A 15,303-nucleotide genomic window follows, 5' to 3' on the forward strand; every position below is an offset into this window, starting at 1 on the left:
AGTTCACTGCACATGAGAACAGTGCCCCAGCCTGATCTGTGGATGTGTGAATGGAAGGGGTTTACTATGCTCTACAGGCCCTCGGACGTTTCCAGCTCCAATCTCTTACACATCGCTTGTTTATGGTTAGCTGTGTCATCTCACAATGATGGCACCAGCTACTGGGCAGGGTGATAACAGAGTGCTGGAACTGACAGACCACCAATCTATACTGTAACACAGGGCTAGAAACATACATAGACAATGTGTCACATGGTAGATATATGGAGCAATTGTACTTTAAAATGGTGTGTGTGTTGGCTTATTTAAGTTCTACAGTTTGCCAACACCTAGCCCAGATATGATTTTGAATAACAGCAGAATGTCATGACTTCATCCTATGTTGCAATATATGTTCACATTATCTTTCCTTGCTAGTTTGTGCCTATGAATGAAGTCTGATTGGTGAGAGCAGAGGATCTGAGATTGTGAACTCCTGTTTGTCCAGTCTAACATTTCAGTTCAAAGGTAATTTCAAACTATATGGGGAGGAGAGACACAGCATTAGTTGAACTCAGCCAATATTAGGGATGCCTAAGATTCTGGAGATTGTATTGAAGAGAGGTTTTGTTGCAGATGCTATCAGTATGGGAAGAGAGGAAAGCAAGTGGTTGATTATAGAACAGGAATTCTACAGTGTGAAGCTGAAATGACTGGTGGAGCAAGAGTGCACAGGTGACAGGATGAACTTGTGCCTGTCTGATTTTACAAATGGCACTTATAAATACATGAATGACTCAAACAGTTTGGGTGATGTAAATTGAGGGATTAATATTGGCTCAGATGTTTGGAGAACCCCGCTGCTGCTCTTTGAATCATGGTATGGGATCTTTTACATCCACCTGAGAGAGCCTCAGCTTAATGTCTCATCCAAAAGAGAGCATCAATTCAGAGAGCCAGCACAGACACAAAGAACTAAATGGCCTCCTCCTGTGCTGTAATCAGAGGAACATTGGGATGGGAGTGGGCCATTCAGCCCGTCGAGCCTGCTCCACCATTCAGTGAGATCATGGCTGATTGTTTACCTCAGTGCCAGTTTCCTAAGTTATCTCCATATCCCTTGATGTCATTAGTCTCTAGAACTCTTATCGATTTCTGTTTTGAACATACTCAATGATTGAGCTTCCACAGCCCTCTGGGGTAGAGAATTCCAAAGATTCAACACCCATGAGTGAAGAAATTCCTCTTCACCTTAGTCTCAGAATAAGGGGCAGGACATTTAAGACTATGTCCCCTGCTTCTAGACTCACCAGCTCATAACATCTCTTATCATAAGGCAATACTGAAATCCCAAGGATTAATCTGGTGAACCTTCATTGCACTCCTTCAATGGCAAGTATATCCTGCCTTACATAGGAGACCAACACTGTACGCAATACCTCAGCGGCTCTATACAATTGCAGCAAGATACCTTTACTCCTGTATAATATAAAATAAAAACGAATTACTGTGGATGCTGGAAATCTGAAACAAAAACAAATATTGCTGGAACAGCTCAGCAGGTCTGACAGCATCTGTGGAGAGGAAGACAGAGTTAACGTTTTGAGTCCGTATGACTCATCATCAGAACTAAAGAGAAATAGAAATGTGGTGAAATATAAGCTGTTTAAGAGGGGTGGGACAGGTGGAGCTGGATAGAGGGCCAGTGATAGGTGGAGGGAAAGGAGAGTTTGCCAAAGATGTCATAAATAAAAGCTCAAAGGGGTGTTGACGGTGGTGATATTAGCTAAAGGATGTGCTAATGGTGACATTAAGAGTAGAAAGCAGGATGAGCAAGTGACAGCCCTAGTGAGGGTGGGGTGGGGGGAGGGGATCAAGGTAGGCTAAAAGGTGGAGATAAAACAATGGATGGAAATACATTTAAAAATAATAATAGAAATAGGTGGGAAAAGCAAAAAATATATAAAAATAAAATAATAATTATTAGAAAAAAGGGGATCAAAAAGGGGTGAGGATGGAGGAGAGAGTTCATGATCTGAAGTTGTTGAACTCAATATTCAGTCCGGAAGGCTGTAAAGTGCCTAGTCAAAAGATGAGGTGCCGTTCCTCCAGTTTGCATTGAGCTTCACTGGAACATTGCAGCAGGCCAAGGACAGACATGTGGGCAAGAGAGCAGGGTGGTGTGTTGAAATGGCAAGCGACAGGGAGGTCTGGGTCATGCTTGCGGACAGACCGAAGGTGTTCTGCAAAGCGGTCACCCAGTCTGCATTTGGTCTCTCCAATGTAGAGGAAACCGCATTGGGAGCAACGAATACAGTAGACTAAGTTGGGGGAAATGCAAGTGAAATGCTGCTTCACTTGAAAGGAGTGTTTGGGCCCTTGGCCGGTGAGGAGAGAGGAAGTGAAGGGGCAGGTGTTGCATCTTCTGCGGGTGCATAGAAAAGTGCAGTGGGAGGGGGTTGAGGTGTAGGGGTTGTTGGAGGAGTGGACCAGGGTGTCCCGGAGGGAATGGCCTCTATGGAATGCTGACGGGGGTTGAAGGGAAGGTGTGTTTGATGGTGGCATCGTGCTGGAGTTGATTTACCCCCGTACTCAAATCTCCTTGTGATGAAGTCCAACATACCATTTGCTTTCCTAATTGCTTGCTGCACTTGAACGCTAGCTTTTAGTTTTTCTTTATTCATTCATGGGATGTGAGCTTTGCTGGCTGGGCCAGCATTTATTGCCCATCCCTAGTTGCCCTTGAGGTGGTGGTGGTGAGCTGCCTTCTTGAACCACTGCAGTCCATGTGGTGTAGGTACACCCGCATTGCTGTTAGGAAGGGAGTTCCAGGATTTTGACCCAACGACAGTGAAGGGACATGATATTTTCCAAGTCAGGGTGGTTCGTGACTTGGAGAGGAACTTCCAGTTGGTGGTGTTCCCATGTATCTGCTGCCTTGTCCTTCCAGATGGTAGTGGTCGTGGGTTTGGAAGGTGCTGTCGAAGGAGCCTTGGTGAATTCCTGCAGTGCATCTTGTAGATGGTACACACACTGCTGCTACTGTGCATCGGTGGTGGAGGGAGTGAATGTTTGTGGATGTGGTGCCAATAAAGTTGGCTGCTTGTTCTAGATGGTGTCAAGCTTCTTGAGTGTTATAGGAGCTGCACTCATCCAGGCAAGTGGGGAGTATCCCACCACACTCCTGACTTTTGCCTTGTAGATGGTGGACAGGCTCTGGGGAGTCAGGAGGTGAGTTACTCATCACAGGATTGCTAACCTCTGACCTGTTCTTGTAGCCACAGTATTTATATGGCTAAAACAAAAACAAAAATACCTGGAAAAACGCAGCAGGTCTGGCAGCATCTGTGGAGAGGAACACAGTTAACGTTTCGAGTCCGAATGACCCTTCAACAGAACTAAGGAAAAGTAGAAAAGAGGTGAAAAAAAAGCTGGTTTGGGGGGAGGCGTGGGGGGGGAACACAGATAGAGCTGAATAGAGGGCCAGTGATAGGTGGAGATAACCAAAAGATGTCACAGACAAAAGGACAAAGAGTTGTTGAAGGTGGTGATATTATCTAAATGAATGTGTTAATTAAGGGTAGAAAGCAGGACAAGCAAGGTACAGATAGCCCTAGTCGGGGTGGGGTGGGGTGAAGGAATCGAAAAAGGCTAAAAGGTAGAGATAAAACAATGGATGGAAATACATTTAAAAATAATGAAAATAGGTGGGAAAAGAAAAATCTATATAAATAATTGGAAAAAACAAAAAGGAGGGGGAAAAATCAGAAAGGGGATGGGGATGGGGATGGAGGAGATAGTTCATGATTTAAAATTTCAACAATTTTTCCCCCTCCTTTTTGTTTTTCCTATTGTTTTTCTATTTTTACTTAGTTCTGTTGAAAGGTCATTCGGACTCGAAACGTTAACTGTGTTCCTTTCCGCAGATGCTGCCAGACCTGCTAAGTTTTTCCAGGTATTTCTGTTTTTGTTTTGGATTTCCAGCATCCGCAGTTTTTTGCTTTTATTTATATGGCTAGTCCAGTTCAGCTCCTGGTAATCCCCAGGATGTTGATAGTGGGGGATTCAGTGATGGTAATGCAATGAACATCAAGGGGTGATGGTTGGGCTCTCTCTTGTTGGGGATGGTCATTGCCTGATACTTGTGTGGTGTGAATGTTATTTGCCACTTGTCACCCCAAGCCTGGATATTGACCAGCTCTTGCTGCATTTGCACATGGACAACTTCAGTATCTGAGGAGTTGCGAATGTTGCTGAACATTGTTAATTCAGCAGAGACAAAGTCCCACCTTAACATAGAAAATACCCTCCATTGTGTTGTCTGGCAGTACCACCATGTAAAACGGGATAGATTTCGAACATATCTAGCCACTCAAAACTGGGCATCCATGAGGTGCTGTGGACCATCAGCCACACTTATCCAGGCAACAGGTGAGTCTTCCATAACACTCCTGACTTGTGCCTTGTAGATGGTGGACAGGCTTTGGGGAGTGAGGAGGTGAGTTACTCTCCACAGGATTCCTAGTCTCTGACCTGCTCTTATAGCCACAGTATTTATATGGCTGACCCAGTTCAGTTTCTGGTCAATGGTAACCCCAGGATGTTGATAGTGGGGTATTCAGTGATGGTAATGCTGTGGAACAAAAAAAGAGAGATGGTTATATTCTTTCTTATTGGAGATGGTCATTGTCAGGATGTTGTGTTGTGTGAATGTTACTTGCCACTTATCAACCCAAGTCTGAAAGTTGTCCACACCTGAATGTTGTGCATGTCTTGAAGCATGTGGGCTCAGACTGTCTCAGTGTGTGTGGAGTCATGAACGGGACTGAATACAGCAATCATCCCTGAACATCCCCACTTCTGACCTAATGATGGAAAATTGATGAAGCAGCTGAAGATGGCTGAGCCGAGGACACTACCCTGAGGAACTCCTGCAGTGATGTCCTGGAACTGAGATGATTGATTGAACTCCAACAACCACAACCATCTTCCTTTGTATTTTAGAAGTGATGCTGCTGTTTGGAACGATGATAAAGTGAAAGCTTTGAAGCAGCCCAGATACAGATTTTGTTGCGGGTGGCCCTGTACCTGATGGGTGAATATTCCCCTCAGTGGTAGAGAAATTATTGGAAGTAATTCTGAGGGCTAGAATTAATCTACACATGGAGAGGCAGGGATTAATTAAGAGCAGTCAGCATAGTTTTGTTAAGGGTTTGTGGGTCAAGAATATTGTGTGGGTTTTGATAGATACATGGATGGGAGAGGTCTGGAAGGTTATGGACTAGGTGCAGGTCAATGGGACTAGTGAAATAATATTTTGGCACAGACTAGAAGGGCTCAATGTCCTGTTTTCTGTGCTGTAGTGTTCTATGGTTCTATGGGAGGTCATGTCTGACCAATTTGATTGAATTTTTCGAAGAGATGGTCAGGTGTGTAGATGAGGGCAATGCATTTGACACAGTCTACTTGGACTTCAGCAATGCTTTGGATAAGGTCCCGCATGGGAGACTGATAACGAAGGTAAGAGCCCATGGGATCCAAGGCAATTTGGCAAATTGGATCCAGAATTGGCTGAGTGGCAGGAAGCAGAGGGTGATGGTCGAGGGGTGTTTTTGTGACTGGATGCCTGTGTCCAGTGGGGTTCCACAGGAATCGGTGTTGGGTCCCTTGATGTTTTTGGTATATATAAACGATTTAGACTTGAATGTAGGAGGGTTGATCAGTAAGTTCGCAGATGACATGAAAATTGGTGGGGTGGAAAATAGTGAGGAGGATAGCCTTAGATTACAGGAGGATATAGACGGGTTGGTCAGATGGGCTGATCAGTGGCAGATGAAATTTAATCTGGACAAGTGTGAGGTGATATGCTTGGGCAGGACAAACAAGGCATGGGAACACACGATGAATGGTAGGACCCTGGGAAATACCGAGGATTAGAGGGACCTTGGTGTGCATGTCCACCGGTCCCTTAAGGTAGTGGGACAGGTAGATAAGGTGGTTAAGAAGGCATATGGGACATTTTATTAGCTGAGGCATAGAATATAAGAGCAGGGAGGTCATGCTGGAACTGTATAAAATGCTGGATAAGTCACAGCTAGAGTATTGAGCAGTTCTGGAATCCACATTATAGGAAGGATGTGATTGCACTAGAGAGAGTGCAGAGGAGATTTACCAGGATGTTGCCTGGGCTAGAGAGTTTTAGTTATGAGAGAGATTGGACAGACTGGGGTTATTTTCCCTGGAGCAGAGGAGATTGAGGGGGGGGACTTGAGGTGTATAAAATTATGAGGGGCATAGATGGGGTAGATAGGAGGAACTTTTCCCCTTGGCAGAGGGATCAATAACCAGGGGGCACAGATTTAAGATAAGGGGCAGGAGGCTTAGAGAGGATGTGAGGAAGAATGTTTTCACCCAGAGGGTGGTGGGAATCTGGAACTCACTGCCTGAAAGGGTGGGAGAGGTAGGAACCTTCATAACATTTAAGAAGTATTTGGATATGTACTTGCGATGCCATGGCATACAAAACTATGGGCCTAGTGCTTGAAAATGGGATTAGAATAGTTAGGTACTTGGTTGACTGGCGCAGATGGGCCGAAGGGCTTTTTTCTGGGCTTTGGACCTCCAAGAATCTATTATTCAGTTGGTGCCGATTCAGCGACACAGAGTAGGATGGTGGTAAGTTCAAATCCCAGGCCATGGTGCTTTAACGGGTCTTGGCTGAGATGATTGGGTTACTACAATTGTCCTCTGTGTTCCTGGGCTACTCTGTGTTGCTGTCATTTTTTTCTTCCCTCTTTTTTCTGCTGATGTCCTCCTGTGCCTCTTCTTTCCCAGGTGTAACCTCTTGCCCAAGCTACTGTTTTTCAGAGGTCACATAATGGCGCACATGGCAGTGTCTCTAGATGGTGACCTAAAGCAGCATATGATAAGTTTTTGCACAAGAGATTAGTAGCAAAAAATGCTGAATTGGAGGTAACTTTGCGAAGAGGGCTGTTAACTGGTTGAGAGGCAGGAGATGGAACATGGAGATCAAAGGAATGGTCTCTGATTGGTGGGATGTGGTAGGTGGTGTCTCCCGAGGTCTATCCTGGCGCCCCAACTTTTCACCACATTTCTTATTAGCTTGGATGAAGGAATAGCGAGTTATATATTCAAGTTTGCAGAAGGCATTATGTTGGGGGTGGGGGGGACAGGAAGTTGCATGGATGGGAGCATGAGGTTACAAAGAGACATGGACAGATCAAGCGAGTGGGCAAACGATGGCAGATGGAATTCAATGCAGGAAAGTATGAGGTCATCAATTTGGCTTGGATATTGCTCCAACAAGTAGTGAAAAAGCTAAAGGAATGTTGTCTCGAGGGCTGACATAGAAAAATATGTTACAATTGTACAGAGTGCTAGTTAGCCCCTTCTGTAGTAACCACGTTCAGTTTTAGGTCCCACCTTAGGAAGGACATATTGGCCTGAGAGGGGGCGCAGCACCAAAAATATTGTGTGGGTTTTAAATCTTAAATTATTATGAAGCTAGTTTGTACTCTCTTGATTTTAAAAGTCTGAAAGATGATTTAAACGAGGCATTTAAAGTAGTGGGTACATACAGAGAATCTTTCCTTTTTTATTCTTTCTCAGGACGTGGGTGTCGCTGGCTGGGCCAGCATTTTTGTTGCCCATCCCTAATTGCCCTTGAGAAGGTGGTGGTGAGCTGGCTTCTTGAACCGCTGGAGCCCATGTGGTGTACGTATACCCACAGTGCTGTTAGGGAGGGAGTTCCAGCATTTTGACCAAGTGACAGGGAAGGAACGGTGATATATTTCCAAGTCAGGATGATGGGTGGCTTGGAGGGGAACTTCAAGATGGTGGTGTCACTTTGAGTCTGCTGCCCTTGTCCTTCTAGGTGGTAGAGGCCGCGGGTTTAGACTATAAGATCATAAAAAGTGGGAGCAGATAGGCCATTTGGGCCCATCGAGTCTGCTCCACCATTCAATGAGATCATGGCTGATCTGATAATCCTCAACTCCACTTTCCTGCCTTTTCCCCATAACCTTGATTCCCTTACTGATTAAAAATCTGTCCATCTCAGACTTGAATATACTTAATGACCCAGCCTCTACAGCCCTCTGTAGTAAAGAGTTCCACAGATTGACTACCCTCTGAGAGAAGAAATTCCTCCTCAACTCTTTTAAATGGGTGCCTCCTTACTCTGAGATCATGCTCTCTGGTTCTAGACTCTCCCACAAGGGGAAACAACCTCTCAGCATCTACCCTGTCAAGCCCCCTAAGAATCTTATATGTATCAATCTTATATTGCCTCTCGTTCTTCTAAACTCCAATGAGTACAGGCGCAACCTGTTCAACCTCTCCTCATAAAAAAACCCCTCCATACCTGGGATCAACCTAGCGAACCTTCTCTGGACTGCCTCCAATGCCAGTATATCTTTCCTTAGATAAGGGGACCAAAACTGTTCACAGTATTCCAGGTGTGGTCTAACTGGTGCCTTGTATAGTTTGAGCAAGACTTCCCTATTTTTATACTCCATTCCCTTTGAAATAAAGGCCAACGTTCCATTTGCCTTCCCTATTACCCGTTGAACAGCTTTTTGGGATTCATACACAGGGACTCCCGAGTCCCTCTGTGCTGCAGCTTTCTGCAGTCTTTCTCCATTTAAATAATCTTCAGATCCTCTATTCTTCCTGCCAAAGTGCATAACCTCACATTTTCCCACATTATATCCCATCTGCCAAGTTTTTGTCCACTCACTTAACCCGTCTATATCCCTCAGTAGACTCCTTGTGTCACCCTCACCACTTGCCTTCCCACCTATTTTTGTGTCATCTGCAAACTTGGCAATAGTACATTCACTTCTCTCATCTAAGTCATCCCTCTGACACACCATTAGTTACAGGTTGCCATCCTGAAAATGCCCATCCCCGCTTATCCCAACTCTTTGTCTTCTATTAGTTAGCCAATCCTCTATCCATGTTAATATACTACCCCCAACACCATGGGCTCTTATCTTATTAAATAGCCTTATGTGTGGCACCTTATCAAACACCTTTTGAAAATCCAAATATATTACATCTACTATCCTGCCTGTTACCTCCTCAAAGAATTCTAATAAATTTGTCAGGCATGATTTCCCCTTCATGAAACCATGCTGACTCTGCTTGATTAGATAATGTATTTCTAAATGCTCTGCCATTACATCATTTATAATAGACTCCAACATTTTCCCAATGACAGATGTTAAGTTAACTGGCCTATAGTTACCTGTTTTTTTGTCTCCTTCCCTTTTTGAATAAAGGTGTTACATTGTGAGTTTTCCAATCCTCTGGGACTTTTCCAGAATCTAAGGGTTCTTGGAAGATTACTATCAGTGTATCCACTATCTCTGTAACTACTTCCTTTAATATCCTACGATGCAATCCATCAGGTCCAGGAGACTTATTGGTCTTTAGCCCCATTAGTTTCCCTAGTACTTGTTCTCTAGTGATAGCTATTGTATTGGAAGGTGCTGTTGAAGGAGCCTTGGTGAGTTGCTTTGGTGCATCTTGTAGATGGTATGCATAGCTGTCACTGTGCTTTGTTGGGAGCGAGTGGATGTTGTAAGTGGTGGACGGGGTGCCAGTCAAGCGGGCCGCTTTGTCCTCGATGATTGTCGTTGGAGCTGCACTCATCCAGGCAAATGGAGAGTATTCCATCACGCTCCTGACTTCTGTCTTGTAGATGGTGCACAGGCTTTGGGGAGACAGGCTTCTTCAACAGCACCTTCCAATACAATAACTATCACTAGAGAAACCGTTGAATTCTGAGCCTCTGACCTGCTCTTGTAGCCACAATATTGATGCGGTTAGTCCAGTTCAGTTTCTGGTGGAGGGATGCCAGAAGTCTTCAAATTGGAGCTAAGCTCTTCTTCATACTTCCTCATCCAAAAATAGTGGAAATCTAGAACACTCACCAAAAGATGTTGATGCTTTGGGTCAGTTTTCAGCTTTGAAGACCTACAGAATTCTGTAAGGCTATCAAAGGATGCAGAACAAAAGTGAGTAAATGGGTTTGAGGCACAAATCACTTGTAATATCATAAAGTGCAGAATGAGCTGTAAGGCTGAATGGCTTTTCCTGTTCTTATCTTCCCATGAATGCAGTCAGTTAGATTTTTACAGCACAGGTAAGCAGTGTTTGGATGCCTAGGGACATTTACTGTTAAAGACGATACATGTTCCTGTTGTTGTTAAATAGAACAAAAATGACTAATCCTCCAAGGCAGCTTGTGCCAACTCGGCTCAGTCCTATTACAGCAGTAACTTCACAAGTGACTTAATGGCTGTAAAGTACTTTGAGATGTCCTGAAGATGTGAAAGGTGCTAACGCTAAAGATTTAAGCAAAATACTGCGGATGCTGGAAATCTGAAACAAAAACAAAAATACCTGGAAAAGCTCAGCCGGTCTGTCAGACCTGCTGAGTTTTTCAATGCTAAAGATTTGTTGTTTAGCTGTGGGGTGAACCTTTAACTAACATGGCCTGTGGTGTTTGTTACAGACTCGTTTGTGAACAGTCAGGAGTGGACGCTGAGTCGGTCTGTCCCAGAACTGAAAGTGGTAAGTGATCTTCTGTAACTTGTCTGGTTTTGTTTGAATCAAAAATCGTATTCCTTCAATGTTTAACATCACTTGGAGGAAGCACTGAGGGTGGCAAAGGTGCAGAATGTACTCTGGGTGGGGGACTTCAGTGTCCATCAACAAGCGTGGCTCGGTGGCACCACTACTGACTGAGCTGACTGAGTCCTAAAGGACATAGCTGTTTTACTGTGTTTGTGGGAGGTGGTGAGGGAACCAACAAGAGGGAAAAACCTACTTGACCTCGTCCTCACCAATCTACCTGTCGCAGATACATCTGTCTATGACAGTATTGGTGGAATTAAAAAAGTCTAATGATGACCATGAAACCATTGCCAATGTTGTAAAAACCCATCTGGTTCATTAATGTCCTTTAAGGAAGAAAATCAGCTGTCCTTACCTGGTCTAGTCTGCGTGTGACTCCAGACCCACAGCAATGTGGTTGACTCTTAAATGGCCTAGCAAGCCACTCCGTTGTATAAGTTGCTGTGAAGTTTTAAGGAACGTAACTGCACGGACTACTTGGCATCGACTTAGACACTGGAAACGACAATGGCAAACTCCCTCCCTAACAGCACTGTGGGTGTACCTACACCACATGGACTGCAGTGATTCAAGAAGTCAGCTCACCCCCACCTTCTCTAGGGCAATTAAGAATGGGCAATAAATGCTGGCCTAGCCAGCGACACCCACATCCCACAAGTAAATAAAAAAGGAGTGACCACTGCACATTCATTGTGGAGATGGCATCCCAATTCACATAGAGGATACGCTCCATTGTGTTGTTTGCAACAGCCACTAAATGGAATAGCTTTTGAACAGATCTAACATCTCAAAACTGGGCAACCATGAGGTGCTGTGGGACTTCAGCAGCTGCAGAATTGTACTCAACCACAATCTATAACCTCATGGCCTGGCATATCCTCCACTCTACCATTACCATCAAGCTGGGGAATCAGGCCTGCTTCAATGAAATGTGCAGGAGAGCATGCAAGGAGCAGCACCAGGCATACCTAAAAATAAGGTGTCAAGCTGTTGAAGCTATAACACAGGACTATTTGTGTGCCAGACGCAGCATGTGATAGGCAGAGCTAAGCTACCTCACAACCAACGGATCAGATCTAAACTCTGCAACTCACTGGCGGAGGAGACCCCACAAATATCCCCATCTTCAATGATGGAGAGTCCAGCACATCAGTGCAAAAGGCAAGCCTGAAACATTTGCAGCCATCTTCAACTAGAAGTGCTGAGTGGATGATCCATCTTTGCCTCCTTCTGAGGTCCCCAGAATTACAGGTGCCAGTCTTCAGCCAATTCAAGTCATTCTAGGTGTCACAAGCAGGAGAGGGTTTAAATTAGAACAACTCTGATTTCCCCACTCATTACCCATGCGTAAACAGAAAGGCATTTTTTTATTCTTGATTTCCCCCTTTATAAGTGGTGGTGTATTTTCTCCAATCCTTCAGTTTTAGAGTGATCCAATCCTCTTTTCATAACCCCACAACAAACTTGAGATAGGGTAAAAGAAGGGAGCTGCTTTATTTCACGCACACTCAAAACGTGGGCAGGGGTTTTGCAATATCCACCCCTTCTTGCATTCATATAACAAAAGAGGAGTTCAGGGCAAAGGCCACAAACAAAAAAAATAAGGATTATGGTTTCATGTGAGCCCAGAGTCCAGGATCAAAAAGACAAGTGTTGTATCCCTTCAGAGGTTAGCAAGCTGAAACTGTTGCAGGCTGATCTGCTTTTCCAGAAGCGATGACTTCCATAATGGAAAAAAGCACGTGGGGATGAATTAGTCTTAATACAAAAGTTCAAATTGTTCCAGTAGAACATAGTGTAAATGAAGGCCAGGCAATTTAAACCTGGGCTGAGCTCTGTTGCTACCTGTTAGGTGGTAAATGGTAGACAGAGGCAAGCTGCTAACCTGGAGTCCTGCTTCTCTTCTGAGGCTAAACAGCGACTGATGATAGAACCCAAAAGCTGTATAAATAAAGAAATTCAAACAGCTGAAGTCTCAGTCATGTGACAGGGTGGTTTTGGGTCAAGCTATTCAGCTAACAAGTCCCCCCTTGTTAAAACCCGTTGTGCTTTCAGCAGGTAACTGTGGAAGCATTAGCAAGAATTTGGAGATGAGGAGTCCCAATAGCTCTGCCTTTGTCTCGTGCTGGCTGGTGCAGATGCCCTGTCTACTAACCCTTTGAGTTGGCTTGGATGGAATGTTTATAAAATTCAAGGAGTGTTACATTCCAAGAGTTCAGTAATTTAGCCTTTGTCCATCTTTAAACTGCTCAGAAACTTCCAAAACAACCATCATGTGGTTAGCTGCGACCAGTTTATTAGTTCAGCTATTTGTCCATTTTAAAACAAAGTAATGTTTATAAAGTAGCCAGGATGATATGGAGATATATATTTTTCCACCTGTCTTCTGATTGTGACACTAAGCGATATCTAGAAATGGCTGAAGGGCACTGGATACTGCAAAGACTATGGACCTGGAGAACATTCTGGCAGTAGTACTGAAGACTTGTGCTCCTGAATTAGCTAAGCTGTTCCAGTACAGCTGCAACACTGGCATCTACCCGGCTATGTGGAAAATTGCCCAGGCATGCCCTATCCATAAAAAAAAAGCAGGACCAATCTAACCCGGCCAGTTACCCTTTTTCAAAGCTGCGCGTGCCCCAGTTTCATTTTATCCTTCGGCTCATCTGACGCCTCAACAAGAAACTTTTTCTCTTTCTCTCAAGTGCTAAGGAACGCAAGCTCCAACAACTCATCGACACCAACACCCATCTAGGACCCTCCACCCCTGCCTGTCCCTCCGTCCCCACCCTTTCTTCCAATCCCAACCCCAGCCGTGTATTCACTATACCCCCTGACCTTCCCCTCTCCGATGCTGAACGTTCAGTGCTCAGCAAAGGACTTAGTTTCATACCCTTACGCCCTCACCTCAATGAATTTCGGGCTCGGCATGATGCTGAACTCTTCTTCCGCCGTCTTCGTCTCCGGGCTCACTTCTTTGGACAGGAGTCCTTTCCCAGTTCAATGGATCCTTTTACCCATCTCCAATATTCTCCCTCCACCTGGACCCCTCCCTCTGGATTCTTACTTTCTCTTGATCTTTTCATTGAGAACTGTCGGCGCGACATTAGTCGTCTCAATTTCTCTGCTCCTCTCACCCATTCTAACCTGTCTCTCTCTGAACTTACTGCACTCCATTCTCTCAGGTCCAACCCTGACATTGTCATCAAACCCGCTGACAAGGGTGGTGCTGTTGTTGTCTGGCGCACTGACCTCTACCTCGCGGAGGCTGAGCGTCAACTCGCAGACACTTCCTCCTACCTCTCCCTGGACCATGACCCCACCACTGAACATCAAGCCATTGTTTCCAGGACTGTCACTGACCTCATCTCCTCTGGGGATCTCCCTCCCACAGCTTCCAACCTGATAGTCGCCCAACCTCGGACGGCCCGCTTTTATCTCCTACCCAAAATCCACAAACAGAACTGCCCCGGTAGACCGATCGTCTCAGCTTGCTCCTGCCCCACAGAACTCATTTCTCATTATCTTGACTCCCTTCTCTCTCCCCTTGTCCAGTCCCTTCCCACCTACATCCGTGATTCCTCTGACACCTTACGTCACATCAACAATTTCCAGTTCCCTGGCCCCAACCGCTTCCTCTTCACCATGGACGTCCAATCCCTCTACACCTCCATCCCCCACCAGGATGGTCTGAGGGCCCTTAGCTTCTTCCTCGAACAGAGGCCCGAACAATCCCCATCCACGACTACTCTCCTCCGTCTGGCTGAACTTGTTCTCACACTAAACAATTTCTCCTTCAACTCCTCTCACTTCCTCCAAATAAAAGGTGTGGCTATGGGTACCCGCATGGGCCCCAGCTATGCCTGTCTCTTTATGGGGTATGTGGAACATTCCTTGTTGCAGTCCTACTCCGGCCCCCTTCCGCAACTCTTTCTCCGGTACATCGATGATTACTTCGGTGCCGCTTCATGCTCTCGTCGGGACTTGGAAAAATTTATTAATTTTGCTTCCAATCTCCACCCCTCCATCATTTTCATGTGGTCCATCTCTGACACTTCCCTTCCTTCCTTGACCTCTCTGTCTCAATCTCTGGTGATAGACTGTCCACCAATATCCATGACAAACCCACCGACTCCCACAGCTATCTCGACTACAGCTCCTCACACCCTGCTTCCTGTAAGGACTCCATCCCATTCTCTCAGTTCCTTCACCTCTGTCGCATCTGTTCCGATGATGCTACCTTCAAGAACAGTTCCTCTGACATGTCCTCCTTCTTCCTTAACCGAGGTTTTCCAACCACGGTCGTTGACAGGGCCCTCAACCGTGTCCGGCCCATCTCCCGCGCATCCGCCCTCATGCCTTCTCCTCCCTCCCAGAAACATGATAAGGTCCCCCTTGTCCTCACTTATTACCCCACCAGCCTCCGCATTCAAAGGATCATCCTCCGCCATTTCCGCCAACTCCAACATGATGCCACCACCAAACACATCTTCCCTTCACCCCCCCTATCGGCATTCCGTAAGGATCGCTCCCTCCGGGACACCCTGGTCCACTCCTCCATCGCCCCCTACTCCTCAACCCCCTCCTATGGCACCACCCCATGCCCACGCAAAAAATGCAACACCTGCCCCTTCACTTCCTCTCTCCTCACCGTCCAAGGAC

At 45.5% G+C, this 15,303-nt stretch overlaps 1 protein-coding gene across 6 annotated transcripts in view; it reads left to right on the forward strand.

Annotated features, from left to right (window-relative positions):
- agap3 (ArfGAP with GTPase domain, ankyrin repeat and PH domain 3) overlaps positions 1-15,303 on the forward strand; it is an 847,377-nt gene that overhangs the window by 363,314 nt on the left and 468,760 nt on the right. For all 6 annotated transcript variants that reach the window (XR_005943290.1, XM_041189384.1, XM_041189385.1 and 3 more), the window contains exon 2: positions 10,520-10,578. Coding sequence is in view for 5 of the 6 variants with exons in the window: in XM_041189384.1 (XP_041045318.1) it covers positions 10,520-10,578 (59 nt within the window). In the remaining variant the exon portion in view is untranslated. The remainder of the gene's footprint in view (positions 1-10,519; positions 10,579-15,303) is intronic.

Source organism: Carcharodon carcharias, chromosome 6 (assembly GCF_017639515.1).
Source record: "Carcharodon carcharias isolate sCarCar2 chromosome 6, sCarCar2.pri, whole genome shotgun sequence".
Taxonomy (NCBI): Eukaryota; Metazoa; Chordata; class Chondrichthyes; order Lamniformes; family Lamnidae; genus Carcharodon; species Carcharodon carcharias.